This window comes from Glandiceps talaboti, chromosome 3 (genome assembly GCF_964340395.1).
Source record: "Glandiceps talaboti chromosome 3, keGlaTala1.1, whole genome shotgun sequence".
NCBI classification, from domain to species: Eukaryota; Metazoa; Hemichordata; class Enteropneusta; family Spengelidae; genus Glandiceps; species Glandiceps talaboti.
This window is the reverse complement of record NC_135551.1, coordinates 5,598,127-5,621,499: the sequence shown is the minus strand read 5'-3', so window position 1 is coordinate 5,621,499 and position 23,373 is coordinate 5,598,127. Positions and strand designations below refer to the sequence as shown.

At 35.7% G+C, this 23,373-nt stretch overlaps 1 protein-coding gene across 1 annotated transcript; it reads left to right on the top strand.

Annotated features, from left to right (window-relative positions):
• Window positions 1-68: 68 nt before the first annotated feature.
• LOC144432584 (ubiquitin carboxyl-terminal hydrolase 16-like) lies at window positions 69-23,359 on the top strand. Its single transcript, XM_078120828.1, has 19 exons — window positions 69-164; window positions 720-868; window positions 2,552-2,637; window positions 3,201-3,326; window positions 3,830-3,933; window positions 4,825-4,937; window positions 7,216-7,307; window positions 7,845-7,892; window positions 8,937-9,062; window positions 9,484-9,614; window positions 10,209-10,296; window positions 10,882-10,972; window positions 13,552-13,640; window positions 14,531-14,593; window positions 15,190-15,369; window positions 16,424-17,315; window positions 18,029-18,129; window positions 18,841-18,927; window positions 20,334-23,359. The coding sequence occupies exons 2-19, from the start codon at window positions 742-744 to the stop codon at window positions 20,799-20,801; spliced, it is 3,012 nt and encodes a 1,003-aa protein (XP_077976954.1). The 5' UTR covers window positions 69-164; window positions 720-741; the 3' UTR covers window positions 20,802-23,359.
• Window positions 23,360-23,373: the final 14 nt, after the last annotated feature.

The window sequence follows — 23,373 nt, the reverse complement described above, 5'->3', positions numbered from 1 at the left end:
CTTGTTACTGTTTAGCGCCGAACATGAAGTTTATCGTAAAGGGGTAAAGCGCAAGGCTTACTTCCGGTTAAAGAATTTCGAGGGCATGCGGTCAATGCGGACGTAAATCGTGTGAATATACCGTTTCCAACCTCCTGTTGGAAACCTATTTCAAGGTTAAAGTGGTAAGTTAATTTGAAGACTAATTTCCAATACTGTTTTGAAATGTAAGGCGCCGAAATTGCCTCGCCTTATGCGACGAGACCGTCGTGTTGCTCCGCCCAGACGAAAGAAATATCATAGTGATGTCCGACAGAAGTTCGAGGCCGGGGGTGGTAAAACGATATCACAGTTCGTAACACCGACTCAGTAATATTATTGAAGCGTGACATTTCGTAATACATAGAGTAAAAAAATAACATTCCCTCATGAAACTTTGGTACCAGAGAATGTTGTACTTATATTTGAATGTGAACTGTGTATCATCGGTATGGGGCATTTTTGAATGACCCCAATATTAGAGTTCACGTACTCGGTAATTGTGTCGACATACATGACATACGAATCATCGTGACTGATGACAGCGGGGGCGACTGATGACTCAGGCTTGGATATTCCTTTCGATTTGTCAAACTACGGAATTTTGAAAACAAATAGGGAGACTCCCCTACAGTGTTGGTGGAAATCCTAAAACTTAAGTCACATATTAAAAAAAATCCTCAATAATTTTTTTCTTTCAGTTTTGGGTAAATGAACATCTAAATGCGAGTACTGGAGACAAGTCAGCTAACGGCCATGACGAAGAAGAAACATAGATTAAGGAAACAGAAAAGAGATGAAAGGTTTAATAATGACTCCTCTGATGAAGCAGCAGGAGATGGTATCCAAGGTAAGAATAATGGTCATACATTGGAAACAGAAAGACTAATTGAGATAAAGTCAATCGTCTAAGGTACATTGTATTCCCATGATGTGTTGATTGGACAATCATAATGATCAGGAATCCTCATCCAGATAATGCGAAACACTTTACAAGGTTCATTCTGATTGGTTGGAAAACAAAGGAAACAAGTTAATAGCTGTATTGACATTGTTAATGAGTGATAATGTATCTGTATGTTTTCCAAACAGTGGCAACCTTGTACAACTAGTAACATTGAAGTAAAGCACTTCCTCTGTGTGCTACACTCGTTTTTTAAATTATAGCTTTCATATCAAGTGTAAAAAGTATACTCTTTCGGTTACTATTTACTAGCCCAGCATGTGGCCTTTCTAATGTGATCAGTTAGCAAATGAAAAAACAGTATGTACTTTTTTTTAACACTTGATATGGATGCTATGAACTATTATGGTACATACAAAAAGTGCTTTACTTTGGTGTTATGGGTTGTAATAGCTTCACATCCAACAGTGGCAACCTTGTAATAGCTTCATATTGACCCTTGTTCACCAGATAAATTAGATTCATTCATAATTTTCATGTAATTCAATGTAAAGTAGTATCTTTCAAATTCTAGACTATTAGCCCAGAGACTTCACTAGTATAAGACTTGACAATGGGATTTATTTTAATCCCCTAGTAATAGTAGTATAATTTTCTTTGTCCTTGCAAGTAAACTATCAGTAACCTAAGGAGCCTTGTTACTGAATTTGCTAGACAAGTATTGACAAAATCCTTAGGTGACACATATTTTCTGGCTGAATGAAGAAAAATATTGGGAATAATATAATTATACATCCACTTGCAAACTTTATAAAAATCAGGGAAAAAATAATGGTGATTGGAATGTTTTGATTTATATTTCAAGCACCACAGACAGAATCAGTGATGTAGACATGGGTTGTAATGTCATTAGGCCTAATAAAATAATTGTTTGGTTCCATTTACCCGATCCCCACCTAGCTTTTCACTGCCAACCCTAAACTTTTTTTAATGTATTCGAGAAAAGAATAATAAAATTGCAAAAATTGTGAAATCTCACAAGAAATAGTAGATGCAAAAACTGCCATCAACTTAAAATGACACTCTAAAACTGTTCTTTCAATCTGTAATGGTTTTACATCTGATAGGATGAAATAAACAACACAGAGACCATTTGGAAAACAATGGAAAACCTGAACTAGACACTCACACATGAAAAAAAAAATATAATAAAATAAAATAAAAAATCCACCTATTCTAAAATTGAATGTAACTGGAACCACACAATTGTTTTTTATTAGGCCTTATGTAGAATGTAAATTTTCTGTTCAAAGGCAAAAACAGGACTAAGAACTATTCAATGGAAGAATTTATGACTGAATAGTTAATTAATACATTTCCTTCAATAGCTAAATCAAAAAGCTGTATTTCCTCATCAATTAAAATAAATGTGACGATTCCATAATAACTTGTGACTCTTACAGTCCTGGGTATAACTTAGACAAAGAACAATGGAAGAGTTAACAAACTGAGTGGCTCAGAAAAACTGACATTGAAACACAAAATTAATTGCCTGGTGTATCCTTTACAGTCCAACTACAGCTACATGTATTATTACATTCTTGTATAACGATTTTGATTTTGTTGCAGGAAAAAGTTGTGAACATGTCTGTAAATCAGTGGTTCTCTCTAATGTGAAAAAAGCATTGAAACAAGGGACACTTGGAGAATGTCCGGTAGGTGTTTACCCTAATATGACAGTTGTAACAATAATCATTTCAATTACTGAGTCTGTCAACTGGACATTTACTCAGGAAGGGAGTTTATTTCAAACACAAATGGAAAGGAAGTAACTTTATCAACAAGTAAAACAATACGTTTAAAAAGACAGATTTCTAAGAAGTTAGCAAGTGTGAAAAATTAGTTTGAAAATTATTTTGAGATTTACTTACTTAGACACCTGATATCATTCAGATGTTCTTTTCAGTTAAAGGGGTATGTTTCAATCCCATGCCATCACATTAGTGTTATCTTATCAATGGTACCACGAGGATTACATGCAGTCATTCTTTTGATCTGGACCAAGCTTTTGTGTAGCTGTGCCAGACAACTGTTTTCGCATGTAAATTTGAATCCAAATGTGAAGTGGGCTGGTTAAGATATTTTTGACATTTTCAATTGGTGTAGAGATACAAGGCATAATTGATTTTATGAAATATACTTAAATTGTTTATTAGTAGAAAGACAACACCAGTAGAAATAGTGCAACAAATGAGTGTGTTTATATTTTAATCTGCAGACTTGTAAAAAAGACAGTGGTAAAGGGAAAGAGAAGGGAGTACATGATGAAGTGACGTCAGCTGATACCATGCTGCCTGATGATATAGAAATTACTATATGGTGTTGTTTACAGTGTGGTCACCAGGTAAATAAAAATATTATGTCAAGTTGTTGTTGTTTACTGTATGGTCATCAAGTAAATAAAATTACTATCAAGTTCTTGTTGTTTGCTCGTTGATGACCAGGTCAATAAAAATATACCAAATTGGTATTGTTTACAGGGTTGGTATCAGATATGCAATGTATATTTAGGTAGTTTTATGGTTCAAATCTTACACACAGATTTTAACCATTCGGAAACAAACGGCAACAGTGAGGCTCAAATCTGCAACCTGCAACCTGCAGATATTCCAATCCAACCACTCTAACTGTTTCACCATCAATTGTCTACAATATCGTAATGCACATTAGTCAAAATTTGCAAATTAACTTGGTGTCAATTTTACAGTTTACTTCTCAGGAAAGTAGTGTGACTTTGAACGCAATGCCATTTATTTTGTCTGAAGTCAAAGAACTAGGTAAGGTGTTGTATTGAGTAGATATGATCACTCATGTACATGTAAATATTAAAATGATTTATTTTTCTAGGGTTGTGATCGTAATTCACCTGGTCAGCATGCTCTCAGTCATTATCAAACTGCCCATTCACAGCCACATGCCGTTGTATTAAACCTTAACAACTGGGCAGTATGGTAAGTAAAAACACTTTACGCTCTCTGCCACACCCTCCAGTGCTCCTCTGGCCAACTGTTTGTATCTGTTCCCCCTTTTCCCCATTCCCTTTCAACCTATAAAAGTATGAGTAACGTACAGAGCCATATCAGTCTGAAATAGAGGAGCAGTGACAAAAATTAGTATGAACTATGATAGTGCTTTCCGGCTAACCGAAGATAAATATTGTAGAATGATAGAACTTTACCTATCGGTACACAAACATATTTTATGAAAAACCAGGAAAAACATTGAATGTTTTAACTCATATGTTGAGTACCTTTCATAATATAGAATGACCAGGTTATAAAATTAATATTTTTGAGCGAGTACAACGTGGTTTATTTGTGGTGTAATGTCCTTTGTATGACATCAACCATATCTAGTACATTGGCTGTTACCATATAGTGTATGTTGGGCCCAATCATACTTTCTCTGCTGATGTACATGTATCTAATGGAAAATTCTTTAAATATGAAAGTTTCACAAGCTTAGATTTTCAGCTTTTTAATTAAGTGAAAATACTTTGGATAAACTATTCTAGTATACTGTTAATGTCGATGTATACTTTCTATGACATTATAATTGTCTTCTGGCATTGTTAGAACAGTTGAATTATATATTAGGGATTTCCTTCACATTTTATCATATGTGTAAAAATATTACGTCATTGAATCGTGTATAAGTTATATATTAACACCAGGTTTGAGTTCAGGCAATTGTAAGTGATAAGTTAGGTATATATTCAGTATGTAGAATATGACATGCACCCTATAAATATGTTGCAAAAATTATGCCCCAAAACGTATAGACTCAGGTTGCGTTTGTTTTCATTTAATATCAGAATTGATAAAGTGCAATTGTTGTTTCAGGTGTTACGAATGTGATGATGACATCACACTGGATGGAAGTCGTAAACTGACTGAATGTGTGGAATTTATCAAGAAACAAGCTGGTGCCACTAAACCAGAAAGACCTTCATCAGGTAAACAGACAATTATATATTTAGACTGATTGTGTAGGAGTTGAACCATGCTGATTTACACTGTAGTATTCATAAATGACTTTGGTATTTGGAGGTATGTATATACATGTATGTATCATTTTAGTATGTACAAGTGATTACTTATGTCAGTGCGCTTGCATATTGTTGCATAGTGTACTGGTAATTGCATTGCAGTGCATTATGGGAAACATTGTTAGCATTTCATGGACTGTGAACCCATAGTTGTATTTTCATGAAATTTAATCTGTTTCAAATAAAATGAGTCACAATGCCTGACAATTGAAGTCACTGATCCAGGAGGAAGTAAAATCAGGTCAGCCACCTTTGTCCTCTTCTGTTTTATTAAGGCCACCATTGTTATGTAAATTATTTGTCATTTAAAAAAAATCATAAGATCCAAGGTCCTATGAAGTATGATCTGGACAACCCACTGCCTCACAAGTACCTTGTCATTACCATAGCAACTGTCATTACCATAGCAACTGTGTTATTACAATAGAAACTGCTATTACCATAGCAACTGTGTTATTACAATAGAAACTGCCATTACCATAGCAACTGTGTTATTACAATAGAAACTTCCATTACCATAGCAACTGTGTCATTAGCATAGAAACTGGTGATTTATGTAGCACTGATATTGCATTTTCTGTACCCAACTACATTGTGCATTGTACTTATGCAAAAATGAAAAAAATGTTTGTTACTGATAACATGACTTCAAAAAAAGCATAGGTAGGTCAGAGTTCATTATAGTAGGTAGGTCAGAGTTCACCACAGTAGGTAGGTCAGAGTTCACCACAGTAGGTAGGTCAGAGTTCACCACACCATTATTAAAACCTGTAGAGAACCCTATGTAGTTTGAACCCTATGTAGTTTGAACATCAAAAGTGTTATTAATGGTAACAAAATGTTTTATATTAAGAAAAATATTGTCATCAGAATTTCTATATATATATTTTGTCTCTGTTTACTTAGTTTCTTCCGAACTGAGTCATGGTTTGATGTATGATTAATTTCCTTGTATTAATGGTGACTGAAATTATTTACTTCACTTCTCATTTCTTGCCATTTTACTTGTGTACAGTTTTCCCTCTAAGTTGTGTGCTAATAACACACTCACATTATCAGCTATCACAGTGAAATAGTGTTTTGCACAACCTGTTAAAATTTGTATGTATAATCAGTTTTAGCATCCACCAAAGTTGATTGACACTCTAAGTAACCTATCAGCATATATATTATAACCCTTGCCCGTGAAAATTGTGTAAATGAAACATTTTTTGCATTTTTTTGTTGTTGGGAGAAATAACGATACAGGGTCTGAAGTAGTGGACAGAACTGTAACCCATATTACACTGTATATTGTGTGTGAAGTCTGTATATGTCTGTGTATCTCATAAAACTACCTCTCTCTTTCTCTGAGTGTGTTGTTCTAAGATCTCATGGCATGCAATAAGAAGTCTGTAATAATCAAATTGTCACTTTTTGTGTATAAATCATTCAGAATATTTAGTTAGGTAGTTATTCATTCATCTTTGTATTTTCTTTCTTTATATACTGTAACCATTTATGATTTGTTCGTTTGTGGAAAATGTGCAATTTGGGCCGCTGGCTTTTAGATTGGCCATATGGATGAGGATTTGGTATTTATTTTGGATTTTTAATTTATAAAACAATTTTATCATGGCTTTCTACTTGAAAAAATCAATGTGAAGCAACATTGATCTAGTCTGTATTTGTAACTCAATTCAGAGCAAAAAGCTAAAAAAATGTGTAAAAAGTTTTGTTATTGTATGTACAATAAACAAACATTGACAGTTATTAATCATTTGCAAATTTTTTTTAGATTTTATACAAACAATGATTTGGTATATGTTGTTTTGCATTGATTTTTCAAGTAGGAAGCCATGATGAAATTGTTTTATGGGCTAAAATTCTAAAATAAATACCAAATCCTCTTCTATATGGCCACTTTAAGAGCAATAAATATATATGAAAGTTGTTTCACTAGGAACTGAGAGGAATATTTGATACAAAATTTGTTGCGGAAAGTTGAAAGGTTTATTTTTAAACTCAAACAGGAAATCAATGTGGGTGTTCCCACCGTAGTTTACTTTTGTTAATGTAGTGATATTAGGTTGTAATAGTCATGGGAGTACAGGGCAGTAATGAAAAAGAGTCAGAACTTTTATACCTGCGTTAGTTGAGATCAACTACCATACATTAATGATGGGGTCTTGTATTGCTGTTACAGGGAAAAAGAAAGAGAAAGAATTAGAATTAGTGGAGAAAGATAAACAGAATGTGACAAGTAAAGCCAGCAGTGCTGTATTACACAAAGTCAAGGTAAGAGTCAACATCATGATATTGTATATTGTTGAAATTCTATGGTTAATTCCAAAATGATATTGATGCCTTATTGTGGATGTCTGCTAAAGTAGTTATTTGTGTGCTATAACACATGTTCTGGAGAATTTAGAGAGTACAGTTACCAGTATAAAGTTTTCATGAACACTATGTACTATAATGTAGTCAGAGCTGTTTGTACCAAAGTCTGACTAAAATTGTTACTAATCAATGTATTTCTATGTTGAACGAGCTGAAAATTGGACTAAAGTCATCATGTGGCTTGTATCATGAACTGTTATCAGTCACAAATTGTGTCTGGCACTGTTTTGCTAATTAATTATTCATGAGGGCAGCCAGGAGTTGTTTGTTGTTGTTTGTTTATTCAAGTGTCTTATGAGTCACATCTAATCCTTAGATTTATAAGACAAATAAAATAAAATAAATAAATTAAAATGAATAGTTGTCACATGTCTCAATTGTAGAAGGTGTGTTTACTGTGATTGAAGGTTTGATTGTGTTTGTGTTTGTTTACAGGGCTTGAATAACCTTGGTAATACATGTTTCTTCAATGCTGTCATGCAGGTTAGTGTGCTGTCATGCTATCTACTATACTGTTTACAATTTTTGACATGTTTTTCATACTAAAGTCAAGTGTAGTATGCTGTCATGTTGTCAATGTTATTGTTTAAATACTGGTCCAACTATTATAAGCAGTTGTAAATAATGTAAAATGGGGTATTGATTTTGGGTTGAAATAGTTCAAAAGTGGGTTTGGGGTTGTCACAGTGGATTACCACATGTAGTCCCATAGGTGACGGACCCCACCCCAGCCACCCAGATGAGGGGTTATCTATGTAAAGTTTGACATAGTGAAAGTAGATATCAACTGAAAGCAATACATCATTCTGAAATTCAGTTTTTTCTTTGTCAGTGCTTCTCATGACATAATATACAGTGTTTTTTGCTAATGTTGGGGAACCCCGGTAACAGGAAGGGGAAAGGGATAAAATTTCTATAGTTTCCATGCAATCTTTCATAATTTTGTGTGGGAACCCCGGTCAAATTATTAGGGAACCAAGGTAGATTTTCCCTGCTTAAGCCCCCCAAAATAATTGTTTGGTTCCTGTAACCCGGCCCAACCTAGTATTTTACTGGCACCCAAAACATTTTTTTTAGGAAAATTCAAAACAACTTTTGAAAAATTGAAAAAATGTGCAAAGTCGCGCATGAAATAATTAGATTTGGAGACATCATTGCCTCATGTTATCAAAACAATATGGTGGAATACAATATAGCACACAATGTCTTTTGCGTATTGTACAGAAAGTTTGATTACATCAATGAGAAGTCTCTGTTGACCTCTGTAAATATGAAGAGAACATTTGAACAGATCCTCAAAGAAAAAAAAAGAAGAAAAGGAAAAAGAGAAATAAATCCTGCCTACCACCTTATTTTGAGATTTGGTGTTTATCTGAAACACATAAGTTTTTAAGGGACCTTACCACCCATATCTAAAAACACTGGTTTTCTAAACCTGAGTGAAGAGAATGGATGACAAGTCAACTTTACAATATTACCAACTTTAATAAACCAACAAATAATACAAGTGTTTGTTTTCCATTTTAGAGTATGAATCAAACCCATGTGTTAGAACCTGTCATGTTAGAACTGAGTAAGAAGGGAATTATGGTAACATTACCACTAGAAATTGATGAACCTGAGAAAAATATCAAACATGAAGACAAAAAATTGGTATGTATACATTTTCTTGTTGCCAGCCATGTCTAACAAGTGTCTGTACATAGTTGATGTCTGTTTCCAGACACCCTTGTCTTTACCATGCCACTTCATGTAACTTCATGTCTGTCTGTTTCCAGACACCCTTATAACATATTGTCTGTCTCTTTCCAGACTCCCCTGCCTTTACCATTTAACTCTGTCACATATAATGTCTGTTTCCAGACACCCTCATCTTTACCATGTAATTTATCACATATTACTGGTCTGTTTCCAGACACCCTCATTTTTACCATGTAATTTATCTCATATTACCGGTCTGTTTCCAGACACCCTCATCATCAACTTGTAATTTTATCACATATATGCTCTTCAGTGTCCAGACACCCTCATTTTTACAACCTCACTTTACCGCATATTGTTTGCCTGTTTCCAGACACCCCTATCTATAGTGTTAGCAGAAGCTGGTTCCTTGACGTCAGCCATGGTATTATTTCTGAAAACAATGAGTGAAAGTGGTAAAGGACCTGTAAGTCCTAGGATGCTGTTTAACCAAGTTTGTCAGAAGTAAGTTTTGATGGTTGTCTTGACGCTCTCTTTCTCTCTGTCTGTGTGATACTTATGACAGTGTTTATATAAAGGGCAGTAAGCAAGTCAAATCAACCTAAGTTCCTCAGGTGCTTTACCAGTGTTTCCAAATTTTGGTACAAATTATTGAAATATATACACCTTTACCACATTTCCCCCTCTGTTAGAAGGGTTCCCAAACCTTCGAACAAAAGTTCTCTTGTTGTGAAAGAAATGTTTGTTTACTAGTATGTTGACTGTTTGTGTTCACTATTTGGATGAAAACCTGTTTTCAAGAAGCAAGTTTAAAATGGTTGTAGCTTGTATGAGCACATCTTTGCTTGTAAGTTCCAATAATAATAATCGAAGTTTGTAATTGTTGGTGATTTTCTTTGGTTATGTTGGCTACAGATACCACACCACTTCTGAACAAATTTGAAAGTCGTTTTCTTTGATATGCATTCATCTCTAGTTTCCTTATTTGAGGGATTGTTAAAGTGAACAGTTTTGTGGTTCTGAGAGAGTGGATAGATACATGCATGCAACCATGTTTTCTTGGTAAACTTATGAGTTATCTTTGCTTTTTGTCCACAGGGCACCTCGTTTTAAAGGCTACCAACAACAAGACAGCCATGAATTATTACGTTATTTACTGGATGGTATGAGATCCGAAGAAAACAAGGTACAGTACAGTATTCCAGTTTAATTTGTCAATGGCAAGAGTTTGTTGTTTTTTGTCTGCGTTGTACTCACTTAATGGTTCTTACTAGTATGTATCTATTTATCTCAATTACCAAACTGGACAATGTATCACATGAAACATGTAGCCAATGAGTGTAATTGTTACAGTTGACTTGGTTGTATAGTTTATTACTTGTACATACATCACATGACCTAGTGAGAACAAATGAACGTAGTTATTACAGTTTGATCATGATGTATAAGCATATCAAATGATTAAGTTTTGATTGTCCCTGCATCATCACATGACATATCAGTTCATGTGAGACCACAGGAAACCATCTTGGTTCTACCATATTGTTACCATGGAGATGTGCATATTTTCCCACAATCCTTTATGGTATTTTTGAGTGGTCGGTTGTCTTGGCCAATGAGAACGCATTCATTTTCTGGAAGAACCAAATGCAAAATTTGTTTTTAGTATTTTACGTACTTCTTCTGATATATAAATCATTTATTGTATTGTTGTGAATAAGTTTGCCTTTCCCAGTATTCACCTTTTTTTTCTGATGTTTTTTGTACACAGCGAGTCAAGGAAGGTATTCTGAAGGAATTTGGATATCAAACCACTGTTAATCCCAAGAATGTTGATGAAGAAACTAAAGAAAAAATTAAAGGTAGGAATGACCTAGGATGAAGTTCTACAAATGTGAAAATGGAAATATAGTAACTAGTGATACTGACACTAAACTTGGTAGCCCTACGACTTGCCATAAGGCATGTTCATATTGCTTTTTTCGTGTGTTTTTTTCTCCGGCGTAAATAGGTGAGAACGATTAGTAAACAAAGGGGATCAGCTGTATGTGTTCACACATGGAATGTGACTCCATTATCCGCCGGCGTAAACGATAAGTTCAACGATAAGTGCATAGTGCGATCACTGTAAACAACATGAGTTGTAAAGATTGCCTTGTGTTTTTTATTGCTGTATACGTTCATGCGTTCGAGAAATAAGCGAAGACATCTTTTCATGCATGTTTACAATTTCACTCGTCGTCGCGTTGTGATGCCCAGCTTAACTTTCGACAAGCCACGCAACACGCTCGACGTTGACATGTCGACCAACGTGTTTTCTATTCGTACAAATTCTGAATTCAGTCACACCAGTTGTTACCTCTTTCGCTGTTGTGGACCATGGGTGTATTACTATTAGCGAGGGACATGCTGTATGCTCTGTGACGATTGATAACCTTGATTCGAATGTTGACTTCGTAATGATAGTTTGACATGTCGACATGATAGCCTACAGTACAGCAGATAGCCTACACAGCGGAGAACCACCGCCGGTTTCAGTATGAGTAAACCCCGGGAGTAAACAGCAAATAACTAATTTCTTTTCTCCGGCTAGTAAGACAGGTAGGAGTGATGGAAATGGTGAACAACCCGCTAATAAAAAAATAATATCGCAACGAGATCGCAGGCAAATTCTGCCTTCCGAAATACTTCCCACGCTAGGCCTTTCGTTGTTATGGCGGCAAATTTGCACTTCCGTATGTGATCTGTGCACTGTGTGCATGTCTGTTACTGTACATGTAACAATATCAGTATGTATCAAATCTCGTATCGTCTTTACTTTAATTTATTTGGACTGAACAATCTTCAGAGGAATAAGTGTGGCGTAGACATTCACTTGTAAAAAAGTCAAAAAATGATTCACGCAATACTCAACTTCCAAACACTTACGGCACTGGTGAAATGACCCAATATATGTTATCAATTTCACTATTGTACGTGATGTTGAGAACAAGCTGCATTTATTTGCAGATTAATTACGTGACGCCATCTGACTTGCACATGTAAAACGGGACGGGTTCCCCTAGTCACCCCATTACTTTTCCGAGTACATTCACATTCAGTCTCAGTAAAAAACGTCAAGATGGAAATATCGTAAAATTAAAATCCGAGGACAAGTACCTAAAACGTAGACATCAATAGCAACTTTTACACAAACCATATATTCACAGACAAATGCTCACAGCGTTTGAACTTTTATGGCTGTGATGCTCGCATGTCGGCCAAAATGTACCGTTAAAACTTACAATCGAGAGTTAATACAAAGGAAATCCACAAAATCTGAAGAGAATATTTACGCAAATTACGGTGCTATCTCGGCAACAACTTCTTTGATAGCAGTTTCCGTAAATACGGTGGCGAAGACATCGTGTGCTAAACATAAGGTATCTTTTCAGATAACGAAAAAACGTATCTCACACGTGTTAAATTTTGGGCAATACGGTGGTTGAAATAGCAAATTAACGAGTCTTGTTCTCCTAATAATATTTCGCGTAGTTTGGCTCTGCAATTCGACGGTTAGGAAAACCTAAAAGTAGCAACATTTTGAAACAGCGTTTTCAGTGTGACCTCGGCCATTTGCGTTACCGTTGGAGAAATTGTAGCGATTGCTTCCAGTCAAACATCGGAACGGAAAAAGGTACAAAAACAGAGGAAAGAACCCCAAAATCACAGTACACGCTAACGATATTTATGATTCATTGCCGACTTCAATGTTTTTTTTATACATTGGTGGTTCTGAATAAAGATTAGCAAGCTTACCAAAGTGTGACAGTAAAGTTGAGTATATAAATACAAATATGTTTATGCCAACTTATAACCAGTACATGAAATGGTTTCTTCCGGACAAAGTTTTATGACTTCACCCATGGTGCTGCACACCACTGTTCTAATAAACAAGAAAGGCCTAAGTACACGGCGACATCAGTTTACAATATAAACATGTGGCTCGGTAATTGTCGATCGAACTCAGATATTGCGCACTAATTAGCTGGCAACATCGGTATGTTGCTGTCCGGGAAATTAGTGCGATGACTGTAATACACCGATTGAGGGTGCTTACACCGGCGTAAAGCGTTCACACCTACAACTTAGTACAAGCTAATCCTTGCCTCCGGAGGATCTGCGGAGCTGAATCAACCAAAACCTCCGCAGTAAAATAATCCACAGATTCTCCGGAGTCGACCATTCACACACGCAAATTACCTCCGGAGTTAATTTAAGTCACTGATTCTCCGGAGGATAGGTCCTAGTGTGAACGGAGTAATAGTGTTACTATCAAGAAGCTCTCTACATGAATACTGTCACACCAAAACAAATATGGGAACCCTTGTTAATTTCTTCTCGTCCGCATCAGACAATTAGATGTCATTTTGCCAACTATCTGTTTTGTGTTATATTTCAGATTACGGTCGTTTTGCCAACCATACATTTGTAGATGGAGTGTTTGGTGGTCAACTGATTAGTACAGTGCACTGTGAGGAGTGTCGTCAGGTAATTCAACATTGAATGTTGTCATGGTAATCTTCAGACAGTTATTTGGCCTAACCACAAGACAGTTAAATTGACTAAAACTACAAGACAGTTAAGTAAAGGAAATACACTGAAGTGTGTTAGCAGCAAGTTGAATTTCCTATGAATACCCTGGTTCCTTTTGTGGTGATGACACTCATTACACTACTGTCTACTCATTTCTTTACACATATTATTATACACTCACATTCACATTGAAACAAACTCTCACAGTGGTTGCACCATGGTATTACAAACATGAACTCAGTGTTGGAATACATCATGTTATATTAGAATTCTATCCAACCACCACTTACAAATAATACTACCCTGGTAGTTATGACTGGTTTTCCAAGATAGACACAAACTAAAACGATTGTCACAACATAGTGATACAACAGTGATAAGCTATTGAATAAACACCAGTTTAATTATAGACTCAGTAGGGAGGTGTCTCTGAAAACTAGTTTATTTTTAGAGTTCCATGAACTTTATAAAGTGTTGTTGTGGGACTTCCAATGTTTACACTATGTTGATCGCACAGTGATTAGAATGGCACAACAGAGGAACCGCTATCACCTCCCCACTTGTGTAATCTACCACAATGAAGAACAATAGATTTAGTTTGCCTCTATCTTTAGTAAACTGAAGGCTGGATTACCAATGTCATAAGTACTGCACAACACTAATGCTACGTAAAAAAGACTTTGAAATTAGTAATTCTTGTCAGACAATGGTGAATATGTACTCAACATACATGACATAGGATACTATAAGTGAACACATAATTACAGTGAAACATGGTCAATGGAGTACCTAACAATATACCAAGTAATGACCCTAATGTTGACCTTGTCATCTTTGTATTACAGCCATCAGAAGTATATGAACCATTCCTAGATCTCTCTCTTCCAATTACTGAGGCCAAAGTGTGGGTAAGTGTTGTCACGGTGTAATGTAACACAGTCTATCTTCTCCAAGTTCTTTGTTTCATGTGATATGTGGTCTAGTGATATCTGTGGCATCAAATCTCAAGATCAGGAATTGGAGGGTATACTATAGAAGCGTGCGTGCGTGCGTGTGCGCGCGCTTACAGGCATGTGTATGCATGTGCTTGGGTTTATGTGTGTATACAGCATATTGTGCATGTATGTGTATATATGTGCATGTGTTCTTGAGTTTAATCATTTGTATTTCTCAGAAGAATATTCACTTTCTATACTTACAACATTTAGATCATGTATCCTATGCTATTTTCACAATCTGTCCCGACATGTACAATGTAGAATATACATATGTAGCCCACCTGTGTACCAGTCTCAGTAGGTCCAACATACATGTACATGTAGATATTTCAATTCCTATTACATTTAAGCAAATCCAAATATTGGAATTGATAAGGTGTGAAAACCTTCCCTGATGTAATAGTTAAAATATGTTTAAAGCAAGGACTCATTGTCAGTGTTTGTATGGCTGTGTCATCACTTTATAATATACATGATGTTAATTCCTGTTTGCTGTTTGTGTTCAGCCTGGCAAAGGTTTATTTCAGAAATGCAGTAGACGTGTGAGTCAGTCATCTACCAAGACGAACGGTACAGAACAAGACGGAACAGCTGACGGTACATTTGTTAAGAAAACAGAAGAAGAAACTGGAATGAGTAAACATCAACAAAAAGCTGCAAAGAAAAAGGCAAAGAAAGAATCAAAGGTAAATGTTGGAGATTGATTTATATAAAAGAATAGTTGAAATTGTTGGAGAGATTAAGTTCATGTTTATCTGTCTGGAAATAAGACTTTGGTGTCCTAAGTTTTGACAAGTTTAGACAGACAAAAACTAAAAATATACATTGATTATGGCATTGTGCTGCGGTGATGTCAATATAATCACCCAGTATATAATCAAGATAGTGTAAACACTGGTAGTCCCTGAAAATGTACACTGTAAGACTACTGGAGTAAAATGTTACATGGCTTCTCCCATAAACTGAACCATTCTACTATGAATGTCATCTATCAATATCCAGTGACAATAGTTTGAGTTTGTGTCGACCTTTAATAGAAAACTGAAGGCTCAACTACCAGGATAATATAAATTTGTTATACATGTATTGGTTTGGGACCAATCATATAACTAACCTTCAAAAAAAACCAAAACCCATTAGTGCATTTGCTTGCTCATAGTAAGCAAGGAATGAGACATTATTCATGCAAAGACTAATAATTAGTGTCAGTAATTCATCAAAGCATAAACACTACAAGAGCCAAGATCCCATGACTTTGTTTACTGGTAGTGGTAGAATACTACATGCTATAGCAATCAAGTACAACTGTTAGTGTTACATTATAAATTCCACAGATATAAACAAACTGATAAAAGCATCACTTGAACCTACATCAGAAGTACCCGCCATGTTGAATGTTGCATCATGGGAAATGTGATAATAAATACTAATAAATTCGTATTGTAAACAATACTGTTACATCGTTTACAACCACGAATGGTCAATTCATAGTTTACCCTGACTATTGTGGGAGGTTTTTTATCGGTAGCTCCAGATTAGGTATTACGATAGCCACAGACAATCCCATAGTCCTTTGCGTCTGAGCATGCTCAGTCTGGATTGTAAGTTCCCTATTTTTGTCTCTCATGCCTAATTTTGTCTATGTATGAAGTCCCTCCTTAGCTCACTTCATTCAAGTAAATGCATCAGTATTTTTTCATGGGTTGTAACTAAGTCAAATCATTCTATCTTCACACACAGCAAAATAAGAAGAAAGGCAAACTTTTAAAATTAGATGACAAAAAGGAGCAGTCAGATCCTGGCTTGCTACAAGATCCCAATGATGCTGATAGCGAGACATCGATAGATAAACGTGATTTACGACGACACACACCCCCTGCTGTACACAGTAGAGATAGCAGTGTCAGCAGTACCTCAACTGGTAGACGGGACAGTAATGCCAGCCCATTACCAGATGAAATCGTAAAAGATGAGTCGTCACAAACTACGCAGATAGACGGTAACGTACAGATCCCTCAAATTGTAACAAATGATGTGATGGGAAATGAGGGTAAAGATAGTAGGACTAGAAATGAATCGGGTGAGAAATGTCAAAATGAGAAAGATGTATCACAAGAAAGTATACCACTTATGAATGGTATACTTGACGATAATGAAACAAGTGACGGGAAGGGAAGTATTAGTGAGAAGAAAGATTTAATTGATGATTCAACTCAACAAAATGGACCACTAGAGGGCGACAGTTTAGATGGATGTGTTAGATCTAAACTTGCTGATGGCACCGACGACGTCACCAAGAAACTAGGTGGACTGAAACTAGATGAACAAAAGAAGAATAAGTCACTTCCAAATGGGGATGTGGTACAGATGGAAAGTGGAGAGGGAGATTCATCTGAAAAATTCAAAGAGAAGTCAAGCGTTCCGTTAGAAGAGCTCGGTGCTGTCGGAGGTCAGGAGGTCATCACCGATATAGAAGGCAACAGGAAAGCTATGGTAGCCCTAGCACCTAAGTATCAAAGTAGTTCACATGAATGCTCTGTGCAATCTTGTCTCAGTCAGTTCACAGCTCAGGAATTACTCACAGGAAAGAATAAGTTTGGATGTGAGAATTGTACCAAGACTAAGTATGGAGGTATGTCAACTTTCAGTTGTCTAGATTTATTTTTCCTTTGATGTCCCCACGTTGATGTAAAATGTAAGTGTGATGCTTAATCTCAGGCAGATAGCTGCTCCCATTTCAACTATGTTTTAAAAACATAGCGCAAAGATGAAAGTCTTCTAAAACTGGGTTGACGAAATTTCACGGAAATGGAGAAAGCCAAATATGCAGCATCAGCCTCTGTTTTACTACAAAAAAGGCAAAATACAAAACTTATTCATAAAATCAATTTTGTGAAAAGACAACTTTACAACTATGTGTCTTGTGCTGAAGTTAAATTGTACTATATAAAAGTTACCATAGTTTTTACTGATTGCATCATTCATTCAAACAATATACCATTTGTAAATTTGTACTTACAGGATAAGATCACATTGCCAGGGAATCTCTCTGCCTTGTAAGATTTCATCACTAGATACATAGAAAATATCTTTTTTATTATATTGACATTTGTATAATATAGGAACAGTTTAGAGCAAAGTATGTTAGCAGTATACTACATGTAGCATGCACTCATTTCACTCGTGAAAGCTGAAAGCTGTATTGCAAGCTTTTAAAAAGGTACTGAAAAATTGAAATTTGAACCTTATTACTCATAAATAAATTATCACCAATTACATAATATGAGATGAAATGTACACTTCATAGTTGTATAATTGTATTTTGTTTTCATTTTAACTTTACAGATAATAAAGGTGATAAGATAATGTATACCAATGCTAGTAAACAACTACTTATCTTTCATCCTCCTCCTATACTGACGTTACATCTCAAACGATTTCAACAAGTAAGTCAATTATCTTTTGATTTGGATGGGGATGGAAGGGGCGAAGGGGGGGGGGGGGTGTACATGTATGCTTGTAAATAGTTTATCACCTCTTGCCATCCTCCAGTACTGGTATTACCTCCTCCAATATTGACATTACCTCCTCCAGGCTCCAGTACTCACATCTCAAATAATTGTAATATTAAAGAAAGTAGCATATTGTTGCAAAAGGACAAACTGAATCTGTTGAGAGAAGATCAATACAGTATTATACCAAATGGTGTCACTTCAAGAATTGCCAACTACTGATGTGAATAACATGCATGATTCACCATGTGGAATATCACAAGAGTATTAACAGCTGTTGTCAGGTTGAATCAGAAATATACTAGAGTAGCTTCAGACCCTTGGGTTACACTACCAAATATGAAAGCAATGATGGTTTGCATAACTACTGAGAACACTGTCTGAGGTGTTGTACAAGACTACAAAGGTCCCTCAACTGGTCATTGAAGAGCACATGTACAAGACTATAGGGGCCCTCACTGGGGCCCTCATCTGGTCATTGAAGATTACTTGTACAAGCACTATAGGGGCCCTCACCTGGTCATTGAAGAGCAGTAGCATTAAACAGTCAAACTGAGTTCTAATTATTGTTAATTTATGTTGTTAGTCTGAAATAAATAAATACATTTATGAAAATTGATTTGAAAATTTGTGTTTATTTATCAGGCTGGATACAGTTTACGTAAAGTTAACCGTCATGTGGACTTCCCATTGACATTAGACTTGGCTCCATTCTGTAGTGAGAATTGTAAGGTGAGTAAAAACTGATGTGGATAATTCATCACACTTTATTGTAATTTACAACGAAAACAGCAAAGGTTTGCCATTATGCTGTATGGAACTTATATATTGTGATCAAAGTTAATTATTTGGCAAGCTGAGATTACTTTGTAGATAACAGCACATTTATTGCTGAATACAACAGAATTGTGATTGCAGAGAGAGTTTTGTTTATATTACCGGTAATTCAGCTTGTTAGATAGTCTCGGTTACCCAGACTCACCACTGGAAGCTCTGTTCTACGAGACCACCCAAATGAGAGTCTTGGGGAAATAACATTCTAATTAACTCATGCCGGAAGTCACATATTAAAGTACACTTCTTCCAATGCATAAGAAATTGGCTTACGAGGCTCGTTTGTAGTAATACAGATGTATCAGTTACTTGAGAAATGATAACCTGTTGTGAAGGTACATAAATCGTTTATGTTGAACGTGAAGTATTCCCCAGCATGCACTGCTCTAGGAGCTAGTTCCTGCTTGGGCGAGTTGAGATTCAGCTTTCCCCAGACTTTCTCTTGGGGCACTCCCGTAGGCATAGCCCCCAGTGTCGAGAGTCTGGGTAACCAAAACTACTTGTTAGGTAACCCACAACTGACAAATAAGGGTTTACAAATTGTACCACTGATTTAATCTATCCCAGAACAAAAATGTTTACATAGATGTTGATAGACTGCTAGAATTGGTTTCCAATTTCTTCACATTTGCTATAACAGTGAAAGACATTGTTCAAGTTACACTAAACATAGAGATAATACCAGCAGTAAACACCATGGTGCACACACTTAGTAATTGCCTTGTCTGGAAATACTACTAGTCCAGTGTATTTTTGAATGATATGGCTGCTATGGTAGTAAGTAATTCTGCTTTGAACATGTGCATTCTGTCACAGTTAAAATTTGTATACGCATCTACATGGACTCATTCATATACAAAATAGATGTGCATGTATCTCTGAAAATCAACGTAGTCGAGGAAAAGTAGAAACCTCCGTCTGTTCATTCAGACAAACGTATGCACAGACAGAAGGTAACAGTTGCTTTATCAGTATCCAACTGAGTTAGATCGTAAAATCATCCAGTATTTTTGTTTGGTATATAAAATGCATATGTGAACAATAGCCAACCTGAACATCAGTGATGCTCCAGTAGGCCAATCCAATGGTTAACGGTGTGCAAATATGAAGACGAACTTTGAAACCAATACTAGTAATCTATCAATATCTATGTAAAGAATTTCATTCTTGGCTAGATTAATTCAGTTGTAAGAATTAATTTAGGATTGTCATAGTATAGAATAAAGGATTTGTATCAACAAATTCTCCTATTGTCTGATTTTGGTGATAGATATATTTATAATGTTTTTTTGTTTTCCTCACAGGATGTTGCTGATGGCAAAAACAGGATTTTGTATTCACTGTACGGTGTAGTAGAACACAGCGGTGGACTCCAAGGTGGTCATTATACGGCATACGTCAAAGTCCGACAACCGTCACAGAGATTGCTTCGATTCGTGCAAGTGATACAAAATGGCAGGAATCCCAAGAAACAAAGCAACGTAAATAAAGAGCAGCAAAACATGGCAGAAACCAAGGGTGAAGATGGTAACAGTCAGGATGTTGCTATGGCAACACAGAAAACTGACCAAGATGGTGGCCATGATTCGAATGGTAATGAGGATGATAAATCTCAGGCTGAAAATGCAAAACTAGTGTCAGATTTTGAGCCTCCTATTCATCCGACAGAAGGGAAGTGGTTTTACATTAGTGATACCCATGTTACGGAAGCCACGGAAACAAAAGTCCTGAACAGTCAGGCATATATTCTATTTTACGAACGCTTACTCTGATAACCGTCGAGAAATCAGGGAAAGCACACTTCAGGAAAATTCAGGGCAAGAGAATCAGTGTTCTGGTGAGCAATATAGTTTCCAACGGGATACAATTTTAGTTGTCCTTCAAGTTTACTTTACTACTGCGGCAGTTGAGGTTTCAACTTTTTACTAAGATAGACAAACTGAAATTACTGTCGTTCAATGTGGTAGATTACAGAAGTGGGCAATAGCAGTAGTGTCTCTGTTGTGCAAATATATTCACCTTGTAATCCAGATAGTGTAAACATTGGAAGTCACCAAAAATGTACACTGCAAGATCACGGAAATCATCAGAAACACCAACCTACTGTGAGTACAATTAAACCAACATCTGACAACAATAGTGTTAGTATGAGGTTATCTTAATAAGGCGAAACATCAGTTGCCGCTGTTGTATTGCAGCAGCTGATGTACTGATTCCAAATCACTTTGTCAAGTTCTTGTCAAAAAACATGCCATAAAATATGATCATGATTATGATATTTATGAATTTTTATTACCCTTGTTGGTGCAATCAAGTGTTTCTGATTTTCTACGATTTTTTTGGTCACACCACGTGACGAAGAAAAAAGTTTTATTTTGCAACTCTGAAATAAGTAATACAAGTACTTCTATGGAAGGTTTTAGTGGATAGCGATTTGCAGTTTGAAATTTGGTCTTTTTTAAGTTTTGAAAATATGTGAAAACTGATCATGAGTCTTGCAGATATTGTAGTCATTGTTAGCATGTAGGCTAGGAATCGTAGGATAAAACCTGAGAAATAAATATATGCAATAAGTTCACCATCATTTTGGGAAGTTGTTTGATATTAAAGTAATTAGAATTATGTCAACTGAAAAAATGGACCTTCAAGGTGGTATTCCTTGAAATTGAAATGTTTATATGCATAGATGTTTGACATAAATTTAATAATCAAATCCAAACTTAGTTATTGACACAATTGCAATATTTTAAACCATCAATTTAGTTGTCACACTCTTTGCATAATTATACAGGAAGTGACATCATACTTGCAATCACAAATGCAGTTTAATAATAAACTCTTAGCATAATTATACAGGAAGTGACATACTTTTAGCCACAGATGCAGTTGTCAATAGACCCATTGCATGATTATACAGGAAGTGACATCATATTTGTAACCTCAGTGGAACTCTGAAAAAGGAAATCAAATCTTCGAAAAGTTTGCATGTGTATGAATATTTCATTTTGTTTGATTTAAATTTTTGTCAATGTTTAGTACTTTCTTGCTTGATATCTATTAGTACATGTACTATTGTGCCTTCTTAGGAGACCAACAGCATAATATCACAAAATGTACTTGTCAGTTTATACTAAAATGTATTCTACAACCTGACAATATGCAATGATTGTGTTCACTTACTGGGACCAGTCGTAAAACTCTTGACTTGGAAGTTAGCGTGACAATATGCAGCCACTGCTATGACAATGAGACATAAAGCTAGCATGAAAGTTTGCAACCATCATTATAATGGTGAGACGTAAAGTTAGCGTGACAATGTCCAGCCACTGCTAGTTGAAAGCCATGACATGTACGTAGTAGTCACAATTGCATTTGTAATGAAAATTTGTTTTGGATAAACATCTAATTAGTAAAAATGAAATTTCTACTCATAGAGTCACAGTAAAGTGAATACCAATCCAAATTTCATTACTAGGTATGAACCCAGAGTCCGTGAACATTCATTATCACATCTAATTAGTACTGTTATCAGAATCTATGACACATGATTAGCCGTGTAAATCCTCAGGTTCTTTGCACTTCTGTCTTTCGTGTTTTCTGCTGTCCTGTTAATACTCACCTCAATTTTGAAAGTAGCTATGTACAGAGAATACTGCAAGCATTTGCGCAAATGCACTTAGTGCACTGACCTGGCATTCGCATACCATTAAAGTCTGTTACATTACCTGCACCGTCATAAATGTAGAAACTCTCCAACATCATCTATGCGTGCATTGAAGTAACAGACCTGATTGGGGTTGAAATGCAATTTAGAATTGAAAAGACATGTATGTATTTCTTACTAGGAACTTGAGTGAATACAAATATAGTATATTGCAATGACAGGTACAGAGTCGTAGAGTTTTTTTCACATGATCTGCTAAAGCTGTGATCATTTTCATCAAATCTGTGTTTTATATAACCTCGTAAAGATACTTGTGATAACCATAAATATGAGAATACCATAGTCAAAAACAGGACTAGAAATGTGAAAAAAATAACCTTTCAAATTCAATATTTCTAGTCACAATTTTAGCCATATTATGAGACTCTCTTCACGTAGTATGTTCCTTGGAAATATATCTTAAACTTTGCTTTTACTTTGTCTAAGAAAACTCCAACACAATGCCAGTTACAATCAAGAAGACAAATGAAGGGGCCCTGACAAATTCTGTATAGGGGTCAAAATGAAAAAAATACTCCATTTTAGAATCCAATATGGCAACCAAATACTTTGTTTAAACTCTGGGAAAGTGAGAAAGTGTCAATTTCCTTAAAATGATATGGGGAGCCCCAAAATTTTCA